Raw genomic sequence first — 26,422 nt, forward strand, 5'->3', positions numbered from 1 at the left:
CGAGTTGGAATTGAATCTCTAGAAAATATACAACAATTGAAAGGGAAATACAAATTTACATATTTTTATTTCCTAAAATTAGGATTTAAAGGGTCGTACGTTGTGTTTTATTATGAACTAATTACACATTAGACAGTTATAATTATAAACTTAATGCTAGGCATGTGCAATTTAGGTATCCCAGCTAGTTTTTAGGTACCCGATACTTGGCACATATGATATTCATGTGCTAAGTATGTACTTATGTACTTCAGATACTTACAGTTTTAGATACTTGTTACACCTAATTGATATTTGCAACTATGTACCACAAATATAACATTTATATACCTGGCTCAATTTCGCACTCTAACAATCATTTGTTCTTATGTCGTCACTTGGGACATATATCTGTCATGTTCTAGGTACGTTCTTTAGGTACATACTGTTTCAGATACCCTAACAGCACAAGATGTGCTAGGTATGCGACATTTAGGTGTTCTAAATTCATTTTACACATTGGACGCATTTCTTGTTTGTTTTTTTAAGCGATTGTTTACTAGAACGCATCAACTTTATTAAAGCCGATCATTTGAAAGTGAATATGGAAGAACCATGCAATAAAGTAAATAGACACTCGTTATTTTGTTATAAAATTATATGACGAGCAAATTTTATCTGATTCAAAACGGTTATCTTCGAATATACGCGGTTAAAGGAGCACTCTGATTAGCCAAATTCAAAAGACCTCAAGCGACGTTCTCATCATCGTCTCCGTGGCCAAGTCGGAAGAGCACGCATGTAATAATCCAAAGGTTGGTGGTTCCCGCCCACCCTGGGGTACTTTTTTTTTTTTTTTTTTTACTTATATAAAGTGTTGTTTACATTCACCTTAATGTAAACGCACTACGCAAATAGGCGATTTAACATATTTGGGGGAGAGTAATTTTTGGTTCATTGACACTTACGGCATGGGGAACATACCTAGAAGATACTAGGCATGTTCCCCAGGTACATGTCAGGCATGTGCCTAGGGCCGGACATAGACTGTGACTATCACTTGCCATCTATGTGATTTCTTTCTCAGAGGTACATAAGGCACATACTGGACACATTCCATGTACCTGAGGAAACATGATAGGTATAAGGCTGCTATGTAATTGTGCTGTTAGGGTTTGCATTGAATATTACGTGATATTTTCCTGTTCCTACTTACTTAATACGCTGTACATATTGAGCACTTGTGAGAATATACAGCTTTCCGGAGGTGTCGACCCAGCATCACTAATGTACGGTAGGATTGGTTCCACATGGCCTCTAGACGCAGCAATCACATACCTACGTTCGTAAAAATAACAAACTATGTTTAATTAAAATTATTAACTTTAAGTGCTAAATAAAAGAGAAATAAATGAAGAAACGTTTTATGAATATTACATAACTTAATGGGAAAACAGAAATGTACTATACTATTAAGACATGAGAACATGTATAAGGCATTCTACGGAGATTTCCGTCCCTTTCTTTTCACTTTCTCACGAATGGATGCATTGTTACTTCCAATTTTTTAAATTGTAAACTTTTTTGAAGCGGATTTTAACCATTCGACTTGATCGGCATTATTTTTATGTCTAAGTTTACTACATACATACATATGAAGCAATTTTGCACTATGAACTACGTAAAAAACCATTCAATTTCGGTTCAAAATGCTATAGCGTAAATTTTCTTTAGGGCATCCAGATGATATCCATCATTCCAATTGAAATCGTTCAAGGATAAATGGGGAAACATTGGGAGTTAGTTCTTTCAAATTACAGTTTTCGTATTTAAGTAATATTATAAGAAAATAAGTTTCTTTGAAATCTCTCCGAAATTGAGATTCGATTTTGATGCAATAGAACGTATATTAGCGTACCTTCGTACTTTTCTAATCGTCTCACTGCCTGAAAGAAGATTCTGTCAAGGACGGAAAGACAATTTAAGAAATAATGTTTTGTGACATCTTTCATGACACTTACTCGTTTTGATAATATATGGCATGCATATTTTATAAAACTTCCCCACAATCAAGACTGTTTGAGGTCGAAATAAGTCAATAATGTGTGGTGAATAAAACCCCCTCCTTCCTAGATCTAAACGGGAAAAAAGTTGTTCAGCGAAAATTTTGTTCGAAGAAATCACTAACTTTTATGAAGCACTAGCATAATATCTGTTGTTCATACGGGAAGAATACTTTCATTTGAAACACAAAGCGGTGAATTTAGATTTAAACATCACCGAAAGTGTCACTGTTCATCTCAGTGACCCCGAAAACTATAAATTCGACACTCATATCGGTAATTTTGGATGATTTTTATATATCACTCCCTCCCCTTCCCCTAAGTTGCATCAACAAAGTGAAATGATAAAAAGAAAGCACTCCAAGGTCCGAAGCTCGTCTATTTTGAAAAGTTGTTCGAGATCGATCTCGGGTGACAAACACGGTAACTTTTTATATATAGGATGTCCCAGGGGAAGGGTGATTTTTAGCAGAAAGTTTATATGAACGTGGGTTCTAATCTCAACGGTTTGAGAGCTACCGGTTGCGAACTATTTTTGACTTTATATTGCATATTGTTCACTTTGTACTTATTCTACAGACTTAACACATAGCGGATTTGAAAGATGATGACATGGCTTTTCCAACGGTATGCACTACGTGGCAGTCGTGTCTTTGGAAGAGAAGTTAGTGACAGGTATTTGGGAATCAGTGTTGCCATCCAATTTCTTTAAATAACCTTAGTTTTTCCAAATTTCCCTCAATAGCTTTTCTTCCAAAGATACCACTGCCACATGTTGCATACCATTCGAAAAGCCATTTCATCACCTTTGAAATTCGCAATGTCCCACCTATGTAGAGTAAATACAGGGTGAGCAATACGCAATATAAAGTAAAAATGGTTCGCAACCTGTAACTCTCAAACTATTGATATTGATATTGTTCATATGAAATTTTCTTCTTAGAATCACCCATACTACCATTTCCCAAAATATTGCCCCTTCCTCCTGGGACACCCTGCATATATATAAATGAAATGTTAGTTACGTTTGAGCTCCATCACAAGACACTGATTCATTTGTTTGTCTCCTGATATCGAAAAAGGAAACAAATAAAAGAAGATATTTGATTTGTTTTACAGTGAGCACACAAGATGGCACTTGCTGTTAGATCTTATTAGAAGTGCTCAATTTTATGAAATGTTTATTTGTATGTGTAAAGTATTTTAAAATAACGATCTTATTACGAAATAGATATATTGTTTGACCGTTTTTCGTGTTATGTTTCACATCTTATTTAAATATTAATTTACATTTAAGGAAATAGATTCTGAAAAGGAACTTGTGTAAAACGCCATATAATGCCAAATTTGTACGTTTAATTCCTGGATTCTAGCGTTGCAGTTTGAGAAGTGGAACTTAGCTATGAGTTGCGGTAAGGATCGGAAACTAATTTCTCCAATAAGTATCCAAGCAGAATTACATGATTACTTATTTTATTATCTGGCAACAGTAAGCACTCGACACTGCCTGGCAACGTAGCACTATTTAAGCAGCGTTTAGCATAGCACCGAGGACACCTAGTGATCCACCTTAATTATTGCAAATCAATTGTCAATCGTAGCATCACTTATAAGCTAGTATATATAGTAAAGAATAGGCCACTCTTATTAAGAAAAATGGTGGGTAGAATACAGTTGGTTGGTCGGATTAAAATTTATCCTCATTTTTGGCATTGAGGCTATATGGGATGTGGAACTGCAGCTTAACGTGAGATTCGAACCACATAGGCTCCTGCCGGCAACCAATACCGGGACCCGCCAAAGACGTGTACGTTAACCATATACAGCCACGACAGACCTCAGATTTAACACAGTAGGGATAATGGCGGGTAGACGTGTAAAGTGCAATAAGTCAAAAATCAGTGTTCTACAGAAATCGCATTTGAAAGCTCAGATATAAATCCAAAATCCGGTTTTGGGTTTCAGACATAAATCCAAAAAACAGTTTTATTACATGAAGAGCTACAACAGCTAATAATTTACCCAAAACCGGATTTTGGATTTATGTCTGAACCCTCAAATGTGATTTCTCCAAGACACAATTTTTTGACTTAATGCACTTTATATACCCACCCGCCAATTAAAAAGTAGGTTCTTCAATCTAATACAATATTAAATAATTTTTAAATACTACCTTTGTATTCAGAATGAAGCGGGGGCGTACGCAGGGGGTGGGTCCTGGGGGTCCGGACCTCCCCCGAAATCCCGACTTCTTTGTAAATGCAGTCTACTTTTAGGGGAAATTTTAGAAATTTTCATATAATTTAGCCTCAAATTGTATTTGGACCCCCCGGAAACGCTTTAGACCCCTCCCGAAATAAATTCCTAGGTACGTCCCTGGAATGAAGTGAAAGTAATGTTTCTTTACTCTTTGAAAATATAGTACTGAGTATAAAGAATTACGAACGAGAAATTATACAACTGTATGTACAAGGTGTCCCAAAAGTATGGATACACTCCTGCATTGATCAAGTATAAGATTTTAGTTTATTGGTTTATTTGTTTCGGCTCTTTCTTGCTTAAGATGTACGTAAAAACACATTAAGAATAAATAATAAAGAAACATGGATGACAATAAGATATGGTATAGAATACAATGAGCTGATCAGTATGGTAAAATATACCCACTTCTGGGCCAACATATATTCGTAAAAAAGTATAAAACAAAATAAAATAAAATAAAAGTTACATAGTGTAAAGGTTGAATACAAAAGCCTAACAGCACAACAACAAGCACCCACAAGAAACGGGAAGAGAGACAAACACAGACTAAGGGCCACCATTGGCGTAGCAGACTTGGGGCCTCCCATGCAAGATAAAGAGATGGGACCCTAGTTGTGGACCAAATTGTTATAATAATAATAATAATAATAATAATAATAATAATAATAATAATAATAATAATAATAATAGTAATAGTAATAATATTGAAAACTCGTTTCCTTTCCAAATTTCTGACTCTGCTTGAAAGCATATCTACATATATAGGGTGAGATGTACGGTTACGGCAGGCATGCCAGCACTGAGAAACATCTACACTATGAAACTGTATAAATGCAATGTTGATGAAAACACATATTTATCATCATTATACGTAGACAAATTTGCAGTTTTGCATTTAAACTATGAATATTTAATGATGATTTTTGTTCGAGACTCATTAGAGCATCAAAGATTAAACTAAAGGTTTATATCTCACAGATTATGTGTTTTGATGTTCTCTTCACTCATCCTGAGGCACCTGGAGTAAGTGTTTGTATTATGAAATAGCGAACTCCGATAAACAAAACAACCAAAAATTCGCAATAGAATTCAGGATGTGCTTACGATGCACAGCTAAATTTAAATCATCTATTTTTGTTCGCTGGGTTCGGAGGAACTTCGTTTCTAGAAGTTCAGTTGGAGAATATTGCAACATCCCTTCACATTGGAAGCAACCCATATTAGTAAGCAAAATCACATGCTTCGATACAATCACAAGCAAACAAAGGATGAATACTATCAGTGCCGACGGAACACGAAGAGATACGAAGAAGGACCCTTCGACCCCTCCACACTTTCCACCTCCCGAGACTGACCATATAAACAGATACCTCGAGGCAGAAGTTATCATTGTTAACTGGTCATTTCCTGCCAGGGTTGCCAACTTTTCTTAAGAAAAAATCGGAACGGGACAATCAATGCTGGATCCCTCTTCCTCCTCCCTCTCCCCCCGGAAACGACTACATATACGGCGACTCATTGAGAACATCGAAGAACAGAATAATACTGCACAACACAGTAAACAATGCGATTGCGCGCCAAACGAAAAGTGAAACAGAAGACGCTGACAATGTGCTAGTTTGGGAGACGTCCGGTAGCCGGTGTAGTTAGCGTGGCGGCCACCCTCTGAAGTGAGCGCTAGTGTTACTACCACTGTGGTCAAGGATCTTATAAAATAGAGAATCTGCCCTTACAACAAAATCTTGAAGCCATACGTCACAGTTTCACTACCCCTACTCTGCCCACTCCGCCCAATAGGATCGCAAAGTTTTGGGCCAACAATCGTGGTGAAAACGAAAGTAGCCAATCAGACGATGGCAGAAACGAGAGTAGCCAATCAGACGTGCCGATGCTCGGTTGTTTTTTGGCTTCATCGATTTAATAGGATGAAGATACATATGGGCAGATCCTCTATTTATAACATCCTTGACTGTGGTAGCAGTCGCTTTTGTGTAGAGGTCGCAGAAACAATATTTTTATCGCTGCATGGAAAATACTATCATAATCGACTGGAGTATCAACTGAAAACAATTAGGGAATAACTATAAATTGAAGACGAGCTGCTATTTTTTCCATGAGTCAAATTAAAATAATCAGAATTAAATTTATTCTATAAATAAAACTTTACGTGTAAAAGAATAAGTTATTCCGTTGTAAAAAAAAATGGCCCAGTAAAATGTTAATTAACTTTGAAAATCGATAAATTGGGACAATACGCGTCCCGACGAGTGCCCGGTCGGAATGCGGGACAAATAAGTCAGAAATTGGTACAGTCCCGACAGAACCGGGACGGTTGGCAACCCTGTTTCCTGCCGCTCTCTAGATGCAAGAGGCAATAGATATTTCCTTCTCTCCAAGCTGCAATGGACTTATTGTGTGTAAAGTAAGCTTTACAGATATAATTTTCTTGAAAGATTTACGAGATCGATAAAATAACAGCAATCTTTCTCTATGCGCACCCGAAGTCAAGGGTTCTTTTGTCTATCAATCTTTCTTTCTTTTCTTTTCTGGAATATTACTACTTTACTACTTTGGTTGTAATGATTGCATCTACAGTAAACTCACAAAGGTTACAGCTCAAGGATTAGTTCCAGAGTTCATGAAATTAATTAATCGTATCATAAAAGTTGTTTCTCAACAGCCTTATAGTTCTTTCCGCTGGTTTAATCGCTAGCGCTTGTGTCTTTGGTGCACGTTTCCATTGATCACCCATCTCCTTTAGCCTAAGGTACAGTCTGCAGCAAAAAACCTGCAACATGAGCATGTAAGTTTATTGTGAAACGACGAAGTCTTATGCTTCAAAATAAGAATGCACGGGAGGACGCCGAGGTTTCTCCTGGCATAATTCGTGCTATTTAGACATTTTGTTGATTCCCTGCGCTGTTAGGCGTAGTTTCACAATAAACTTACATGCTCATGTTGCAGGTTTTTTTGCTGCGGACTGTACATAACCGTGGAAAGTTAAACTTTAAAGAAAAATAGTCTCAAAGAGACCTTCTTTGTAAAGCCCGAAATTTTGACACTGAAAGCTATAATGCATAGCCCTAAATTAATCTGAAATGATTCTGCGAAAAAAAAAAAAAAAAAAAAAAGTTGGGTAAAAATGTTTCTATAGCTAGATAGTATATCAAATAATGAAAACGAATATTTTAGTTTAACGACGCGGCATTATGCCCTTTAAGCTAAGGAATATGAATGATTAAGGCAAGTTAATTATAAGGGGATAATTGATGGAATGAGAATATCAGAGGAAACGGGAATACCCCGAGAAAATCTATGAACATGATGTCCACCACAAACTTATTTACAAAGGAATCGAACCAGGAGCCCCACGCACTACTGAACCACCGTTACCCCCATTCAGTAATTATAGTCTGAAAACAAAAAGTTGCAGTGGCGAATCCAGGCTTATATAAGAGAAAGGTCACATCGTGAGTAGCGGTGAAACTTGCTTCGTTGCACGCCCAACTTAGCGGCATTTGGTGACTTTACTGTCAAACTTTAAACTCTAACATAAGGTTCAAATACGACAGAAAAATAGGAACAAATTTGCCAACGCGCAATTATGCCCAGTATTCTAGTAAGCAAGCACGTTTATGGTAAATCTTAGTTTGCGCTTAATTTTCCTTGATAGACTTAACATTAACTCTCGTGTATTAACGTGAAAGGTAAAGCATAGGAGATATTGTGGGGTCCTTTATAGACCCCAATTAAAAATAAGTAATGATTAGTGTTTGGACAAAAATTTTACACAGATTCACTTTAAAACAATACTTTAATCCATACTTTATATAAAACAATACTTTATTGCACTCTACTTAGGCTGTCTTCTTCTATACTAATGACATCATCGTCATAAAAAAATAGAAAAGTAATACTTGATGACCTCGTCACCAGGTAACAGGCGCAACTACAACCCAAAATATTCAAGTCAAGTCATCTTTTGGGAAAAAATGAAATGAAATTTTTGAGTTTCTTACTCCCACGGTTATGCCGGGTGATGATGAGCAATGAATGAAATGGTGGAATGAAGAAAGTGGAAGGAAACGGGAGAACCTCGAGGAAACCCACGCACACGGTGTTTGTCCTTCACTTGGCGGGAGCAGGGTTTGAACCCGGGACCCTATGCACTATAGGTGAACGCTCTACCACTGACAAGTAAAGGATCCAAATGAGTGAATCGAGTTGCAAAATAAGACATAGTGCGCCTGATAGAGGATGTGAAAATGTGTGTATATGCAGTTATAGCGGGTAATAGGCATAACAAACGGAGGGGAAGGGAGTCAAATTTGGTGGGAGAAGGACAATGCTATGTTATAGAAATGCATCAAATGAATCGTTGAATCATAAAAATAGTGATAGACAATGCAAACGGGGGTAGTTTCACATATTGGCAAAAGAATAATGGTTAGAGATCACGAATCTCCACCGCCATCTTGAAATCCGCCATTTTGAAATCTGTGTTTTTTTTTAATGGAAAGGTAGTTATGTGATATATCAATTAAGGCCAGCATGTTCTCAAAAAGTCAATTATGAACTTTAGAGATCGGTCGGTATCTGTACTTATTTGGAAGATTTAGAATCATCTTTATAGTTATTTACGAAAATCTAGGAGACTACTCGTATGTTAAAAGTTTGGATTATCACGAAAACACATTTTAGTTAAACACATCTACAAGCCAAAAAACTAACAGTGAACTGTTATATCCAGGTTGTATATTATTACATTATTATTTATGACATTACTCCCAATTTACTTCGTATAGTGCCGAAGAGAATTGTTCGGGTCTGGAAGAACAGCTTCCACTTTTTTTTTTTTTTTTAATTTCTTGCTCTTTTGGTCGAAAACAATATGGAGTTAATGTATCTACCTTTTGTGAAATGCCATACTTACTAATATAGACAATAACACAATAAAATCTGATAGATTGGAATGCAATTATTACGTACTGTACGTAAACCACTATTTTTTCACCACTTGCTGTATTTTTCCACTCAACTTTCTTGGTCCACCTTCGTAGCAACGGCAAGCCTTCGTAGTAACGGACGAACATAGCATGAAATACCTGGATGAAAAGTGGACTACTGTAGTGTCAGTCTAATAGATTTTTGAAAATAACTATGAAGATCTTCCAGAAAGGTACTCATAACGATCTCTAAAGTCCATAATTGTCTTTTTGAGAATATGCTGGCCCTAATTGATATATCACATGACTACCTTTCCAATTTTAAAAAATCACAGATTTCAAAATGGCGGATTTCAAGATGGGGTGGAGATTCGTAATCTACTCTTACAATTCTTCTTTCGCCAATATGTGAAACTACCACCGTTTGCATTGTCTGTCTATCTTTCACTTTTTTTTTATGATTCAACCATTTATTGATGCATTTCTATAATATAGCATTGTCCTCCCACCAACTTCGACCCCTTCCCCCTCCATTTCTTATGGCTCTCATCCGCTATAACTTTGCACATACACATATTTTCACATCTTCTATCAGGTGCACTATGTCTCATTTCGCAACTCGATTCATCGATTTGGACCCTTTACTTGTGAGGCACCGCGGCCCCTTCATCTTTTTGGATTTGTTGCTGGAAGTAGCGAGTTTTTAGCCCTTTAAAACTAGAGACTTCGTTATTCACAAGCTGTTCAAAAATATAAGCAGGTTTCAAGACATCTATTGCTTCAATTTGTAATCTTACGAGGACCACTATTTATATTTTGAGGCTTGGCAACCATGATTGTTGTAAGGCGCTATTTTTTGTTTGTATAGAAACGTTTGACATTGTTGACCATAGCGTACTTCAAATGTTTTCTCTGCGTGACAACAGAAAAATGGAATTAACTCGTGAAAATTTTCGTGCCATGATTTATTACGATTTTCGACGTGGATTATCAAGACAAGAGATCATCGATCAACTTTCTTCCACATTTGGCGATGAAGCCCCATCCTTTGCCACTGTGAAACGCTGGTATAACGATTTTACTCGTGGTCACCATTCGCTCACTGACGAAATTCGCGAAGGTCGTCCAAAATCAGTTGTTATTCAAGAAAACATTGATGCTGTGTAAACACTAATACTACAAGATTGTCGTATCATATACTGTGAGATTGAAGCAAGCCTAGGCATTAGTTCCACCAACATATATAAAATATTACATGATCATTATGCTGTGAGAAAAGGTTCGTTCTCGTTGGATCCCACATAATTTGACAAAAACTTTAAAAAAAAAAAAAAAAAAAAAGACTCGCAATGATTGCTGCACACAAATGCTCAATAAATACAATGGCGGTACTTCAAAAGGCGTATATAAGAGTTTAACTGGTGATGAATCATGGATATATTCATATGAGCCGGAATGTAAACAGCAGTCGACTGAACGGGTGTTTCAAGATGAAAGAAATCCAACAAAAGTTGTTCGCCCTTGAAGCACATCGAAACAAATAGTCGCCTGTTCTTTCGGGAAAACTGGTCATGTGGCAACTGTGCCTTTAGGTGAACGTAGAACGGTCAACTCTGAATGGTACACAACAATTTGAAAATGAAATGAAATTTTTTAGTTTTACATCCAACGGTTATGCCGGTTAGGCTAAAGGAGACGGTGATGATGAGAGATGAATGAAATGGTGGAATGAAGAAAGTGGGAGGAAACGGGAGAACCCAGAGAAAACCCACACACACGATGTTTGTCCACCACAAAGTTCACTTGGCGGGAGCAGGGTTTGAACCCGGGACCCCAAGCTCCACAACAATTTGTTAGCCGGAGATCTTCGGTCAAATACGGAAAGCAAACAAGCGCCGTCGGATCATTTTTCATCAAGACAATGCAAGCTCTCACACATCTCGTCTAACAACCGACTATTTGAACACTCAAAAAATCGAATTGATGGGTCATCCGCCGTACAGTTCTGATTTGGCACCCAATGACTTCTTCTTGTTCCCGAATGTCAAGAATGAATTGCGTGGGCAACGATTTTCGTAGGCGGAAGAAGCCGTTGATGCGTTCAAAAAACATATCATGGAAGTGTCTCAAGAAGATGGCAGTGGCGGAGCTAGAAGACAAAAACTGGCTGGGGGCAACCAGATCCAGACTACAATAGGTATATCATGAGTGTATTATAAATTTTCAAAAAAAAATATAAATAATTACTTAAATGATGGTTGTAACTCCAAAAACTGGGGATATCTAGAACCCCCGGCCCTGGGCTAGGTCCGCCACTGAAGATTGGAAAAATGCTTTGAAAAATGGTTCGAACGAGTGCAAAAGTGTATTGATCATAAGGGAGAATATTTCGATACACGCCCGTATCCAGTGGGGCTAGGGGGCCGTGCCCCCTTAATTTTTACTGCCCCCTAAAATTTTTACAGTAGGCTTGTAAATGAACTATAATATGTTGATGAACTATAATATGGTTGGATCGGGCCCCATAACTTCTACTGCCACCCCTTACATATTTGGGCTGGCTACCGGCCTGTTTCGAGAAACAATAAATACATTTAGAATGACAAATTACTGTATTTTCATTGTTAGGCTCAAAATATAAATATGACCCTTGTAGGAAGAAAGAGACAGGGTCACAAAGAAGCGTAATGTAAGAACTATCTTTTTGCTACACACCCAACTTTCTTGATTTTGTCAATGATGAAGTCATTTTCGGGCACAATATATTGGTAGTTTCTGCCATCTATTAAGCATTATGTAAAGTACTAATTTACCTCGTTGGTGGGAAGGAACAAAAAGGAAATGATACTTGATTACTTATATTGGTATTACCTTGGAATCTTTTACGACCCCAGTGCTAACAATAACTTTTATTTTAACATAAAAGCAAGACAGCATGAAACGATAGTTTGCATTCAATATATTACGCATACACTACGGAAAACTAAAAGAACAGACTTGTAGACACTCACTTTCGTTTAAGAGATATACTACATTAAATATTTCTGAGGTCCCAAAAGGACCTTACGGTAGTACACAAGGGTTAAAGATTATCCCTATGTTCGGATTTTCCAAGTATACATTTTAAGGAATATTTCAAATAAAGTTAGTCTTCACGTATAAACCTGTGTACGCTTGGACCAGATGCAACACTGAAGACTACGAAAAACACGCACACGTTAGCCTTAACTTTACCGATTTTCGCTGTAGGGCTTTATTAAGTGTGCATTTTAAGTCATGCTTCACAAGTGCGTCAATTTAAAGAAATTTTAAGGCTAGCCCTATATTACGTATTACTGACAACCTTGAAACTAGTTTGAAATTGAGGAACTAGCAAGTTTGCTATATCTTTGGTTAGGTCTATAGATGTGTAAAGGCAAGCTTGTGCAGGCCCTTAGACTTAGCCTTGAAGGGTTAAGTAAGGTTATTAAAAGTTTGGAATGCTCTCAGGAAAATGTCTTGCATATAGCAATATTGAACTTAAATTTGAACACTTTACTTAGAACAAAGAACTAACACTATTTAAGAAGTGCAAAACAATTGATGTTGCAAACGTGTGTTCAACCTATTCCTTCAACTTGAATTTCTCAATTGATTCTATAAAAATCATTCAGTTACAAACCTGTTAACATATATACATACTTATTAACGGTGTAATTTTAAACGGATGTAAAATAATTGAGCAAGTAATGGTAAAAGTAACGTTGCCTTTCGTTTAACATTGGGCGCGTAAAGAGTGTACAGCCCAAACGGCTCGTGCGATTTAAAAATAAAAAATCCTCCACTGTAGATTGAAAACATCATATTTGAAGATGGTTTACGCCAGCGTTTCCCAACCTTTTTCAACTTGCGGCACACTACGGGTGTTACTTGGATTCTCGCGGCACACTTATAGATATTATTATTTGTAAATATAAAACACAGTGGTATTTTTCTGTGAGTATTGATCCTCTCACGGAGGAGAAAGCTCTATCAATATTTTTCCCCGTGGTAAATCATTATGCTTATTTTTCATTCTAATTTAAAAATAGAAAACAATTGCAATGAAATATTGAACTCAGGTTTTTAAAAATACGCTTTCTTTTTAAAAACTGCATCCAACCTTAGATCTCTAAATAACGAACGAACAAACAAATCTCTTTCACTTTTAAAACACAAACGTAGGTAATTTGTCGAAAGAATTGAATGATATTTTAAGTTTTCGAAATGGCGTTACGAAATAGTCTGCAACAATAAAGAAACACTAATGGCCATAACAATGATAAGAAATACTTTTTTCAACATTAGAAATGTACAGAACAGTAACCCGGTATGAAATTTAAAATTGTAGATTCGTAGTAGAGGTTCATAGTAATGTGAAATATAAATATACATTTTTTCCCTACGTTTCGTAATTTGATTGCTATAAAATTAATAATTTTGTTTCGATTCTTCGCGGCACACCAGCGGCCCATTCACGGCACACCGGTTGGGAAACGCTGGTTTACGCTCTTACATTTTGTTGTAACTCTGATAATAACTGTTACCCTATGTCAGGGGACTTTAGAGACACCCAGTACATTAAATATCAATTAATGAATAATTTTGTTTTCTCTAATTACTAAGAATTGCTTATAGATCTATACACTAACTTTTTGAAACTTAGTAAATAAAAAAGTTATTTTATATAGTAATTACTTTTCGGTAATTTCTATATGAACAAATAAATCATTTGCATATTCATCAAGTGTACAACGTACTAAGAAAGTAATTAGTGTTTATCACGTCAATCTCTCAGAGTCATTCGCATTGAAAGCAAAGGAGATTTTGACGTAAGCAAAGGATAGGTTGTGTCAAAGGATTGTCAACAACAGAGAGGACTTTGTTCACTTATCCATGGGAGAATAAGCTTTAGTCTTGACGTAAGCAGATAACAGTTCAAGGTCATTATGAACCATAATACAAAGATTATAAAATAAACATTCACTTTTTTATGTCAAGGAAAAGTATCAGTGTTGTTTACTTCAGAAAAAAAAAGCAACATGCAAATGCAGAAGTCATCAGAAAATTGTCAACAACATTTCGTAATGGTAATTGTATTAATAGAGAAAACTGTAACAAATGCAGTTAGTATGCATACACAATTATACAAGCCAAAGGCATTAATAATAGTAATACCATAAAGAAGACAGAAAACCTTAGTTTTATGACCAGTAACTTACGGTAGACGGATCCGTAGTAAGGACAGGGGCGGATTCAGGGGGGAGGCGATCACCCCCCTCCCCAGAAGAGGAAACTTTCTTATTTTATATATAAATAAAACCCATCTCAAGAGTTTGGAGATCTTAAAAGTAGGTCTAAGTAGCAGCATTACAACCCACCGCCCCCCCCCCATGAAGTTCGTCCTGGATCCGCCCCTGAGTAAGGACATATATAAGATGCGGGAAAGGTTCATATCAAAATATTTGATGGGAAAAAGCAGGTTACAAAAATGAAAATGAAATGAAATATTTGAGTTTTACGTCCCATCGTTATACAGGCTAAGCTAAAAGAGACGGTGATAATGAGAAATGAACGAAATGGTGGAATGAAGAAAATGGGAGAACCCCTAGGAAACCCACGCACACGCTGTTTGTCGCAGCCAGTGAGTTTTGTGGTGGCCAATTAGCGTGTGTGTTGCTTTTCTCGGGATTCTTTTGTTTCCTTCCATTCTTCATTCTACCATTTCATTCTTTCTCATTCTCACCGTCTCCTTTAGTCTATATGGCGTAATCGTGGGACGTAAAACAAAGGTTTCATTCTTAAGAGCCGGCGGGAGTCAAGTGACCTTGACAAATCGAGGATAGAGTTCTCCTTGCAGTTCAAAGTGTTTCCTTATTTTGGCAACAGATGGGGTTGTTGCTGAAATGCCGTCAAAGCAAATGCACCCGTCCTTTTCCTTCGTTTTCCCCTGCATGTGGTCAAAGTTGGACAGCGTAGGAGGGGGATGGTTACGGCTGTAAATGGGACAGAAGAGTGAAATTCTTTTCTTTTGGCTAAAAGAGAATCAGAACTGAAGAAACAAATAAATAAGAGGGACCAACATGATATCAGCCGTCAGCTCCCTGTCAGAGAGCCACTCAAATATCTACAACGGTCACAAACATACCATAGAGAACTAAGCACTTGTCGCCTGTCTCTTTCTCAAAGGATTCTATCTATGGTAAATAACAGAATAGTGCGGGAAGAATCTGATATAAAATGAAGAACCATGCCAATATTTAAAAAAAAAAAAAAAAAAAAAAAAAACGGGAGAGTCGATATTCTAATTTATTTAGAGCCTTCGTGGTTTAAAAAAAAAAAAACTTGGAATTGAAAGGCAGAAAACCCAGACAAAGATTTGAAATGTATTGACAATGTGAATCATTTTTTTAGTGGAATCCATTTCCTTATTTTCTTTTCAAAATATGACCACCAGATTTACCCTCTCTCTCGCCTTCACATTCGAATGGTCCTGGGTTCGATACCAGTTGCTGACCATCCTGAGTTTTTCCTATTATAACAGGAAAAAGCCGCAATGTTACATTCAGCCTTGGGGGCCGGCTTAGAAGGACAGGAGGGAGCACATGCCCTGCTTGATGTTGGTTTTTATTGGGGGAAATAGACCACTTCATTAACAATAGAATTAAAAGATGTGTCACTCATGTCCAAAATTATTGTCGCATGTCTATAAATATGTTATTGTAGGAATATAATTTGATAACGAATTCACCCGGTATTTCTTATAATGTTAGTATGCGTACAATCGGCAAAGACATGTATGTGGCAAATTTCATGTCAAAAGAGCAGTAAATAAGAACAATAAAACGAAAACAAAACTTTCGTGTCCATTTAGCAACATTTTATTTTACTCATTCTAATATTCGTATTTATAATTACTGTATTTTCCTATGAAATTTACACATATATTTCCCGATTGTACACATAGTATCAGTATTAAAAGTCTCCTGCAAAATCATTATTACATGATATTTTTACAAGAAGACAGTTATAGAAATGCGACAATCATTTTGGACATAAGTGTACAAGGATGTAACAGGTATTTGTTTCAAACATTAAATAAGTGTTCGTATAAATTGAACTTATTTCCTGACGTCATAGAACTAAGAACTGTTGCAAAGCGATGTAAGTCCGGTGACAATACGATATTCCATTCTTACTTTCATACTTTGCAATATATCTATTTATTTTAAAAGCAAATTTTAATATGTTTTTATTTTCAACTTCCTTATCCTAAAATAAATACTAGCCTTTAACCAGCCCTGGTATCCCTGGTTGCATATCACTTTAGGATTTGGAAAAGGTGTCCAACGAATTAAAAAAAAATGATAAGACACCTTTTAAAGACATTATTTTGTTAATAAATTCCCACTAGAAAGTTAAAAATAATTTTGTTTATGCAAGACTAAATAAAAAGAATGGAGTGCGTCATTTTAAGAATTTATAAAGTAACTGTAAGCCTATATGAGAGCGCATCCCTTTTTTTTTTAGTCACGCATAAACATTTTTTTAAAACTTTTAAGTGCGACTTGATTAATGAAAGAATATCTTTAAAATGTTTATTATTATCTTTTTTTATTATTGTTAATGTTTGCGTCCTTGGCATAGGGTGTTTATTTTGGTAAGGTACCGTATGGTACGTTTCTATACTACTAGGGTATATTAAAATTTAGTTTCCTATGCGTTACTACATACATTAAAAAACATTTTTTTAAAAGAATTACTACCGAATATTACTACCGCTCCGCTAATAAGAGGGAGACAGATTGAGGATACCAAACACCCCTACCGTTGATTGAGAAATATTTAGGTGTCGACACTGATGAGCGACATCTACATATGAATTTGAATGTTTTATGGGCTTTAGACAATTGATTCAGACCGGGAAACATGGGGGACAGAATGTTGGAAGCAAGTAGTCCAGTCCCTAGTTTGAATGCCTGGAATGAGTAAGGACTCTTCCCCCCTTGGTAAAACCTGCCGAAATTGGAAGCAATATCAAAGAAGCACTGCTTCGAAAAAAGAGGGAGCAAACATGCATAAATAGTCAGAGTCGGATTTAGGTTTAGTGGGGCCCCAAGCTGTTGAAGGTAATGGGGTCCTTTATGTGTCCAGATGAACATACGCACCTTACATACAGCAATGAAGAAACTAGAGATAATTTAGGAAGCAGACTGGTAGAAGGAGACCTATTAATTACACGAACGTAGCCTACACAGCAGGAAGCACTGTTGCTACGTATATATAAATTTTAGTTTATTTTTTTAAATTTTCTTATATTTTAGAAATCCAATTTTTCTTTAGATTTTGGGGCCCCCAAGAGAGCGGGGCCCTAAGCTATAGCTCGTTTCGCTTACACGTAACTCCGGCACTGTAAATAGTATACATATACAGGCGCGGATCCAAGGGTGGCTATAGAGGCTATAGCCCCCCCCCCCTTGACGCTCAGGTATACACTGGATAAAATGGGCTTCAATCCTGTTTACTCTGGATAAAGAGGCAAACTATGGTTTAACTCCTCCCTTGATCATATCCTGGATCCGCCACTACATATATATATATATATATATATGTACATGTATGTATGTATGTATATAAATGTGTGTGTCTAGTATGTTGTACGATGGAAGCTGATGAAAGAGCTTTATACCATATTATTCTTGATTTTTTGACAGGTAAACAAAGAATATTTCGGGTATTAATTGTCACACTGGGGTTCCTTTATTGGAAGCCAAGTTTTGTGATGATAATGTTATTGTCTCGGGCGCTAAGTTTTGCAACGATGAAAATTACTAATAATTAAAGGAAAATTTTTGCTCGGGCTGTCAAATAGAATTACTGCGTGATATTACGAATAAGCAGATCTTACGTATTCGGGCGACGAAGAATATGAAACGCATTGTTTTCGGAATTCGATTCCTTATCTCTAATTTGCATATTTAATCTGAACTAGAATGAATAATTAAGGCACTCACGGATGAGCCTAATATGCATCAGAAAAATGAATACCTGACCTTGTACTTGAAAAGTGAATGGTACTGATGAGCGACAACTCATCTGCCTATTACACAAATGAAATAAAAAAAATGAATGAGAGTTTGGAGAATTGAAGTTGACTCCACGGGGCTCGAACTTCAGTTCTCCAAGGTAAAAATACAGTTTTGCTAAGATGGTTTGGAATAAAAAAAATGATATATATATATATATATATATATATATATATATATATATATATATATATATATATATATATATATAACGAAAGATGACCTAATATCTAATCGATCCTGTTTTCCCCATAACGGTGTCTCCAAGGCGCTAGGAAAACAGGTGCGTAGTTAATAGTTAAGTGATTTAAACATGCGGAGCAAAAATCTCACAAGCTGCAAAGCTGAAAGAAAGATTTTTCGCTAATGGCTTGTTCAGTTGGCTACACTGACTATCACCTTGTCACCGAAGTGTGTAGAGATAGCAAAAATAGTTTAAAAGCAACAAACAAGGAAAGTTTAATTTAAAGTTTAAAAAATGAGCTAATTTAGATAAAAAATTTCTGATGGTCAATGTAACCGTGCTTCAACTTTTTCTGTTCAGGGTAATTTGAAATAACTTCTAGGTATGCTAATATCAGTTAAAGAAATAGGCATATCTTTGAAATGAAAACCACATAAATGCTTTGGTTCTAACGTCAAATAGACTTTTAATAAGTTTAACGAGAAAGAAGGTTATATTTACAAAAATCAACAAGAAAGTTAATTTGGATTTACAAAAAAATGAATTAATTGACTTTACTGAAAATGAATCAGACTTTTGACTGTTTTGACCAAATAATATGATTTCTGTTAACACATTATTCACTGTACAACGTAATATTCAAATTATTTTATCTTGACTGTAAAATTTAGCAACAATTTATTTCTACTCAACTAAACTGACGATATTCGATTCTTTATAATTACCATGACGTAGTTATACAAACAAAAATTTCTATTAAACTGAATATTAATTAGCAAAATGATTTATTGTTTTTCCCCTAGACATAAACGACCATTAAATAATTCGCCCACAGTTATTACCTCTTTTTAGCAAGAATAGAAATGGAAATAAGTTTAATAATCGGATTGCGGAATGAAAGAATTAATGGTTTAGGTTGCTTGCAAGACTTACTGGAGAAATAGTTTAGAAGCGATAGTATGCTTTTGAGAAAATTTAGTGCACTGTCTCTAATGAACTCTAGTGAATTCTCAATTTTAAAAGATTTGCATAAACAAGACATAACTTTGTACACATACTATATCAGTTGGAAAATAATACAATTCACAATAAAAATCGTTACACAACACTAACTACACAATTATTTCATATTCAAATACACTACACAGAAATATATATATAGTACTACCATTATTATAGTTTGGCCAATTGATCAAAATAATTATATTGTCGACACTTTTTGATTTTCTCACTGATTCCTTCTTTTACGAATAAACGTTTCTCCATAGCTATGGACCCTATCTGCGTTCGTTGCTCAGATAGGTACCTCCGAAGGGATTTACTCGAGTATCTTAAATTGTTTACCTTATTTATGAGACTCTAACGATATCACGGGATAAGAATATTTACACTTATTTGTCTGAAACTTACTCAACATAGCACGTCTTTGGAAGCTTTATATTGATTGTTTCTTTTAAAAATGAGTATAATAAAAATTGACAAGTTACAATAAAAATGGTATTAAGCCTGTTTACCGTTCTGACACATATTTCCCTAACACAACCTATACAAATGTTAAAATTTGAACAACTAGACTTTGACGCTAAATCATAGTTTACTCAACACAGAAATTACATTACATTCACACATCTTAAACGCGATTTATGTTTAAAAGAGAAATAATCCATACTTGATATAAATAAATATTGGATTGCATATAAATAATTATAATGACGGCTTCAAGGATCTAAATATTGACACATGACTATTACAAATAAATGCATGATTGAAGATCAAATCAATGTATACAAATTTCACTAGTAAAATAATCAAAAAAAAAAAAAATATGGTACTTATTCAAGAATGAAATTAATAGTTCCTATATCCGTGAACTAATTTTGGAAATGCAACCAAGGCATTAGGCTATTTGTTTACTTCTTTTAAAAAGAAAAAAAATGCTCTAAATGTTTACGGACAGTTCCGTATGAATAAACAATGTCCCGAAGTTTCTAGGAAAAGGTGAGTATGGAGATCACGAATCACGGAAATATTGGCCATAGTCCTTCTTCAATAACGAAAATAACAGAATACTTTGTCCTACCTTAATAAGTCCTTCCGCTTATATTTCCACACTTCAGAAGAAAACTGCACTGTACTTAACTGACCGTCACAATGCTTCCTAATGTCCCTTCTCAGACCCCTCTGTCTTCTGGATTCAACTCCCGGAGAAGAGGTCCACGTTTGTCTGAAGCGTCTGGGTCTTCGTGTGGCAAGGCATCTGTTCCAAGTATCGGGGATCGAACCCGTGTCTCCGTCCTTCATCTCCATGTTGTTGAAATGCAACGATGCGTCACTTATCACATCCATCTGCACTTAAATTTCACTCGCACAGTTTATATATATATATCCGCCATCCATCGCACTACTTTTCCTCTCTGAATACAGGAAGTCCACGTATATAGATCAATCACAGACTCAGTTCAAAATCACAAATTACGTAGCGTCACCGTAAGATGATAAAAATAATATCTGTGGCTAATGTTTTAAATATTTACATAAGTAATTTTGTAATGACTATGTTGCTGTGGATAACGCGTGGTTTGAGTAGCTGGCCGCTAAGGGGTCTTTAGCTAGTCATTCTTATTAAATTAATCACTTAAGTATATATATATGTGTGTATATATGAGTTGACGTATGCTTATGAGTCGCGTATTGGTGATGTTCTTACGATGAAGATTCGATTTAGAGTAACCTCTCTTCCGTGTAGGCGTTCTCCCAGCTTTCTTTCTTTCTTTTTTTTTAAAAAAAAATAGACGCTTCATTCTTTTCTTTGTGAATTTTGAATTTCGGATTCTAATTCGCCGCTTGAAGTTCGTGACACCATTTCCCCAAAAATCGGTTGATGGCTTGGCTTTGGTTCCTAGCGTCTCTTTTGGGCTAGTACGTGATGTTAAAGAGTTTCATAAGCACTTGCGAAGATTGTAGATAAAAAATTTTGGCTCCTGTGTGCCTGTGACGTGATATTTGCGATATGGAGGTACTTAGGTAGTGCGACAGTATGGCTGGAGTAACAATAGCAAATTCCATTACCGTTTACTGGCGAGGTAGAAAAATGGGTGGTCTATTAGTGCGGTTACCGTCTTATGTTTTTTTTTCTTTCTGAAAAGCAGAGAAACTTCTTTACCTGGGACAAATGAAAGAGGTTGCTTGGTTGCTAAATGAAACAAAATAAAATTTTCCTTGACTTTTAAAATAAGTTGAATTTCTATATAAAAATGTTTTTAATTTGAATATATGAACAATTAATTGAGTGTCTGAGCGTAATTGTCACAATACCCCCCTCCCAAGATGTAGCAAGTGCTGCAACAGAGTGAAGCACGGCTGCATCTAAGGAGAAGTAACATTTGATAAATATAAAAGTTTAAATTCTGACAAAAAGTACAAATACATGAAAATCCTAACCCTAATCTATGTTGAAGAAGAAAATTATATATTCACCAAAAATCCGAACCCTAATGTTAAAATTTCGTGCAAGCTGAGAGAGATAATCTCAATCTAGATGAGAGGTCTCAGATATTGAGTTTGTGGTCAGTTCAAGCCGCTGGACACAAGCTTATGAGGCATGTTTTAAATAATATGACCTTATTCTTAATTGTCTCTTGGAGTTCTTCTTTATTTTCTCTGCGCGGGATACGACTTCTTATATTTCTTCCAAAGTGCTGGCTGCCCTAGGTAACAAAAAAACAAAACAACAATATTATATAATTTTCAGCGTCTTGTATCATCGGGAAAGAGAGCATTGCTTAAAGAGGATGGCATGGAGCTTCAATTCCTCCATGTGCGAGGGCAAGGCCACTGCTCGCACTTCTGCTTTTATTCTTCGGCCATGATTCTTCTTCAGTAACATAACTTTAAAATATAGGGAGAGTAAAATTATCAAGGCAAAGTTCCATGTCGCGAACATCCAATTGTTGGAACCTTCAAACATCTTGGTGGATTTGTCATCTGCTCGCAACTCGTAGCTCACTATTCTTAGGCTCGGCGCGTTTTCGCAGGTATCATCACCAAGGCGAAGGGGTGCGTTGAGTCTCTGCTCTAAACGCAAACTCCACTTCAGAGAGCTCAAATCGGGAATCCATCTCTACCGATTGCTCCGTATACAGGCACTTCTTCGTGCATAACAAAAATTATATCTCCTGGGCCGGTTTCAATGCTGGGTTGCGCACATTGGTGAACATCTTTTTCCAATCTTCCTCTGTAACTTTGATTGCCTCACATCCGATATCTGAAATAAAGTTAAAACAAATGCTGGTAAACAAATTCATTTCTGGGCATTATGCTTCCATATAGTAGATATTCTTATTCTTTATGTTGAACTTCTAGGGTTAGCCGCTTGGATAAGAGATGCAGGTACATTCAACTGAGCTATAGACACAATTCTCTTATCTTTCTTTCATCATTTTCCTGCTAAGTTTTCTTTCTTCGCGCTACTACTTTATTCTTGACTTATACTTTTCTTGCAGTATCTTCTTGCAATTTTTCTTTACTTCTTGCCTACAATCATTGTATTTCTGTGCTTCCATTAGTTTTCATGCCATTGTGTATCTTAGTCTGTTTTCCAGCAAGCTGTCACGTAACCTCGACTCGAACCTGGACCGTTGCAAGTCAATTTTTAGTTTTCCTGCTGCCGCTCTGCCTGCAGGACCAGTGGATTGGTAGCATTGCTGCTGTCTGGTGTACTGCTACCTCTCTCTCGTGACCCACGATTGTTTCCTCTGGTGTGACCTCTTCGCTCCGAGCTGTTCCCTCGATGCGTGGTCACTTGTCGGACTTGTCTTTCTTCATTTCTTGGCCTGTCTCTTCTGTTTCTTTGATTGCGGCGGAAACGGCGCTGCGCGTGACCTCTTGTAGGTGCTCCTGTACTTCTCTCGCTGCCGGAACCGTCTTCATCAGTCCGCTGTGATGGCTGGTGAGTGTTGCGCAATCGATTGTTCTCTCTTCGATAAGGATGGTGCCGTTGTCTCCTATTTCCGGAGTCCCTATATACGGTTTCCTCCATTGACTGCCTACGCACATTCTGTACTCTCCGTTGGCCTGTCGTACCACTGTTATTCCTTTGGGCATTTCGGCCTCTCTGGAAACTCTCTATCCTGTCCAGCTCCTCGCTGTCCCAGAGGATCATTGACAGTTGCTCCGTATCCTCCAGCTGAACTCCGATGAGCTGCCTTTGGATGCGTAACGGTAGCATGTTCTTCACGTTTGAGAGAACTTCTGCTTCCAACATAGAAGGACTTAGTTCTCGGAACGCCTTGACTTGCTCCCAAAAGAATTCACGCAGGGACTTACGTGAATCAGCCCTATAACGTGTGTTTCTGAGGCGAGTGAGCTTTCGCTGAATAATGGCTTCACTTTGGAAATTCCTCAGAAAAGCACGACGGAAGTCTTCAAAAGTTCTAAATTGTTGGATGTGATTGTCTATCCACATCTTTGCTGCTCCACGTAGGATACGTGGAATTATGTGGAGAAGTTCTTCCTGCGCTATTCCGTATAGCCTGCAATCATCCAACAACCGCTCAAGGAAGGTTGATGGCAGTCCCACATCCGTATCCGGGTCAAACAATGGCAATTCATCTATTTTAGGAGCTCGAAGAAAACTTCTGCAGCTAGCGTGCGAGTCCACAGATCTTCCACTCTCCTGATTCCCTTGACTGAGGTCTTCTAAAATTGGATTTGAAACCGGAGGCGTCGGAGTCCTTCGAGGTGGTTCAATTCCTGAGAAAGCGGGTTGAGGTATGTTTCTTACTGCTTCCCCAACTCTCCTTTCTACCAACTCGGACATCTTCTCCGTTAGGGATGCTGTCAGTTGGTCCACCGTCTGCTGAATAGCTCCTGCTTTCTCCCGTTCGGCATCTTGGATTTGCCGGAGTTCCTCAATCCTGGTGCTCTGATTAGTCAGGCTCTCTATTAGCTCCTCTTGTCGTACAGTCATAGAATGTTCAATATTCTCCATCCTTGTCTGCAGCTCTATCCTTTGTGCTTGGGTCTGCGTCTCCAAGTTCACCCGCATGCGCTGCATATCTTCTAGGACCTGTCCCTGCCTTTCCTCCATTTGCCTGACCATCCTCTCTTCCATTTGGCCAGCTTGTGCCGTGAGACGTTCTTCTGTCTCCTGCAACTGCCTATGCTGCCGCTCTCTCTGTTCCTCCAGACTTTGGGAGATGGTGCGCTTGAAGTCCTCCAGCGCTTCCGTGTTTGTCTTCTCGTGTTCCTCCAGCCTCCTAGCTTGCTCCTGTAGTTTCCTCGAGAGGTCTTCTACCAAATGGTCTTGTTTTTCCATGAGCTTGTCAAGTTTTCTATCTTGTTCTTCTCGATCTTTTGCCAAATGGTCTTGTTTTTCCATGAGCTTGTCAAGTTTTCTATCTTGTTCTTCCCTAATTTTCTTCTGTTCTTCTCTAATTTTCTCCTGTTCTTCTCTCATTTTCTTCTGTTCTTCTCTATTCTTCTTCTGTTCTTCTCTAAATTCTTCGTTTTTCCTGTTTTCTTCTTTTTGTTGTCTCATGAACTCATGTAACGCTGATAGAAGAGATTCCTGAAAATCAACATTAGTGCTGTTCGGCCCGTGATGCTGTTTATTTCCATGAGTGGCATCATTTTCCGTAACTGAACTTGCCTCCCTCTGGTCACCACATTCGCGACAATCTCGAGCCTCATCCGTAGGATCCAAATCCTGTTCCCATAGGTCACGTCCACACGTGCGACAACGTTGTGCTTCTTCCATTGCAGACATCATGTTTCTGGGTCGTTGCCTCAAGGTAGATGGCCTCAACTGTGGCATCTGCAAGTAGACTTAAATAACTGGATTGTCAGAATGATTCTTATTAAAATTTGTCTAAAATTAATTCTAATTATCTGACCTATGCTGTCAATCACTCTAAATTTCGTACTCTAAGTTCACCTTAATACGCAAAAATATTACTATTTCATCAATGTAGCATGCCAAGCTACTTTAGCACCACACGTTTTCCACAACAACTTAGTTCATTCTTGTTTTCTTTTTCTTTTTTTTTTTACTATATTCACATGGATATTTATGTGTATATACAAATAGTGTATTAATTAACAGATAACATGTCTAAAACACAATAATATGTAAGTAATAAAATGCATGTGTAAATAAAAGTATTAAATCTAAGCTATTCTAAACATATATCTATATATGACTATATAATTATATTAATACTAATGTTATTCACTAGAAACAAACTTAGCTAAACTTATGCTTCAATATGCCAAAAATTTGCATGTTCACTTATATTAGTCGCTTACCTGGTGCATTACCTTTTTGTTTTCTTCTTTCCTTCTTTTCTTTTTTTTTAACAAACAAAATGGTGTATCTTTTCTCTTCCAATCACATAAACCAACAAACAAACATGAGGTAAGAACAACTATTATTATTGTTTTTTTTTTTTTTTTACGCATGTGCTGACATGAAATAAAATTGGTTGCGAGGGGGAGTAGAACGCTTAATCGTTCCCTACGGGTAATCTCGAAATAATGATTCTTTGAATACAAAGTTACCTAATTTCCTATCACGCTTCCCATTCTTAAGTTTAGTATTGTGGAATAGACTTGATTACTGTTTTCGTTCGCTGTTCGAAATTTACTATGTATGCTTCTCCAAACTAAATTTCCTACTTTTTTTTTTACGCTTACTACGTTTTTCGGTCCTGAAATAAAATTAACTACGCATGTTGGTCCTTCAAATAAGATTAACTACGCATTCGGGCCCCTGTTCGGGAAGCCATTTCTTGTCACACTGGGGTTCCTTTATTGGAAGCCAAGTTAATGTGTTAACAGAAATCATATTATTTGGTCAAAACAGTCAAAAGTCTGATTCATTTTCAG

General features: G+C 36.8%; 2 protein-coding genes across 2 annotated transcripts in view; both read right to left on the reverse strand.

Annotated features, from left to right (window-relative positions):
* Positions 1-26,422, reverse strand: part of LOC145681155 (DNA damage-regulated autophagy modulator protein 2-like) — an 80,754-nt gene that overhangs the window by 23,755 nt on the left and 30,577 nt on the right. The window contains exon 3 of the mRNA XM_081752602.1: positions 1,196-1,317. Coding sequence (XP_081608728.1) covers positions 1,196-1,317 — 122 coding nt within the window. The remainder of the gene's footprint in view (positions 1-1,195; positions 1,318-26,422) is intronic.
* On the reverse strand, positions 23,190-25,548 carry LOC145681334 (uncharacterized). The gene has a single exon (XM_081752990.1). The coding sequence runs from the start codon at positions 25,350-25,352 to the stop codon at positions 23,190-23,192; it is 2,163 nt and encodes a 720-aa protein (XP_081609116.1). The 5' UTR covers positions 25,353-25,548.

Source organism: Thermobia domestica, chromosome 3 (assembly GCF_964235325.1).
Source record: "Thermobia domestica chromosome 3, izTheDome1.hap1.1, whole genome shotgun sequence".
In the NCBI taxonomy this organism is placed as follows: Eukaryota; Metazoa; Arthropoda; class Insecta; order Zygentoma; family Lepismatidae; genus Thermobia; species Thermobia domestica.

Coding starts and splice junctions, on each gene's coding strand:
- LOC145681334 (XM_081752990.1), bottom strand. CDS start 25,352: ATGCCACAGTTGAGGCCATCTACCTTGAGGCAACGACCCAGAAACATG.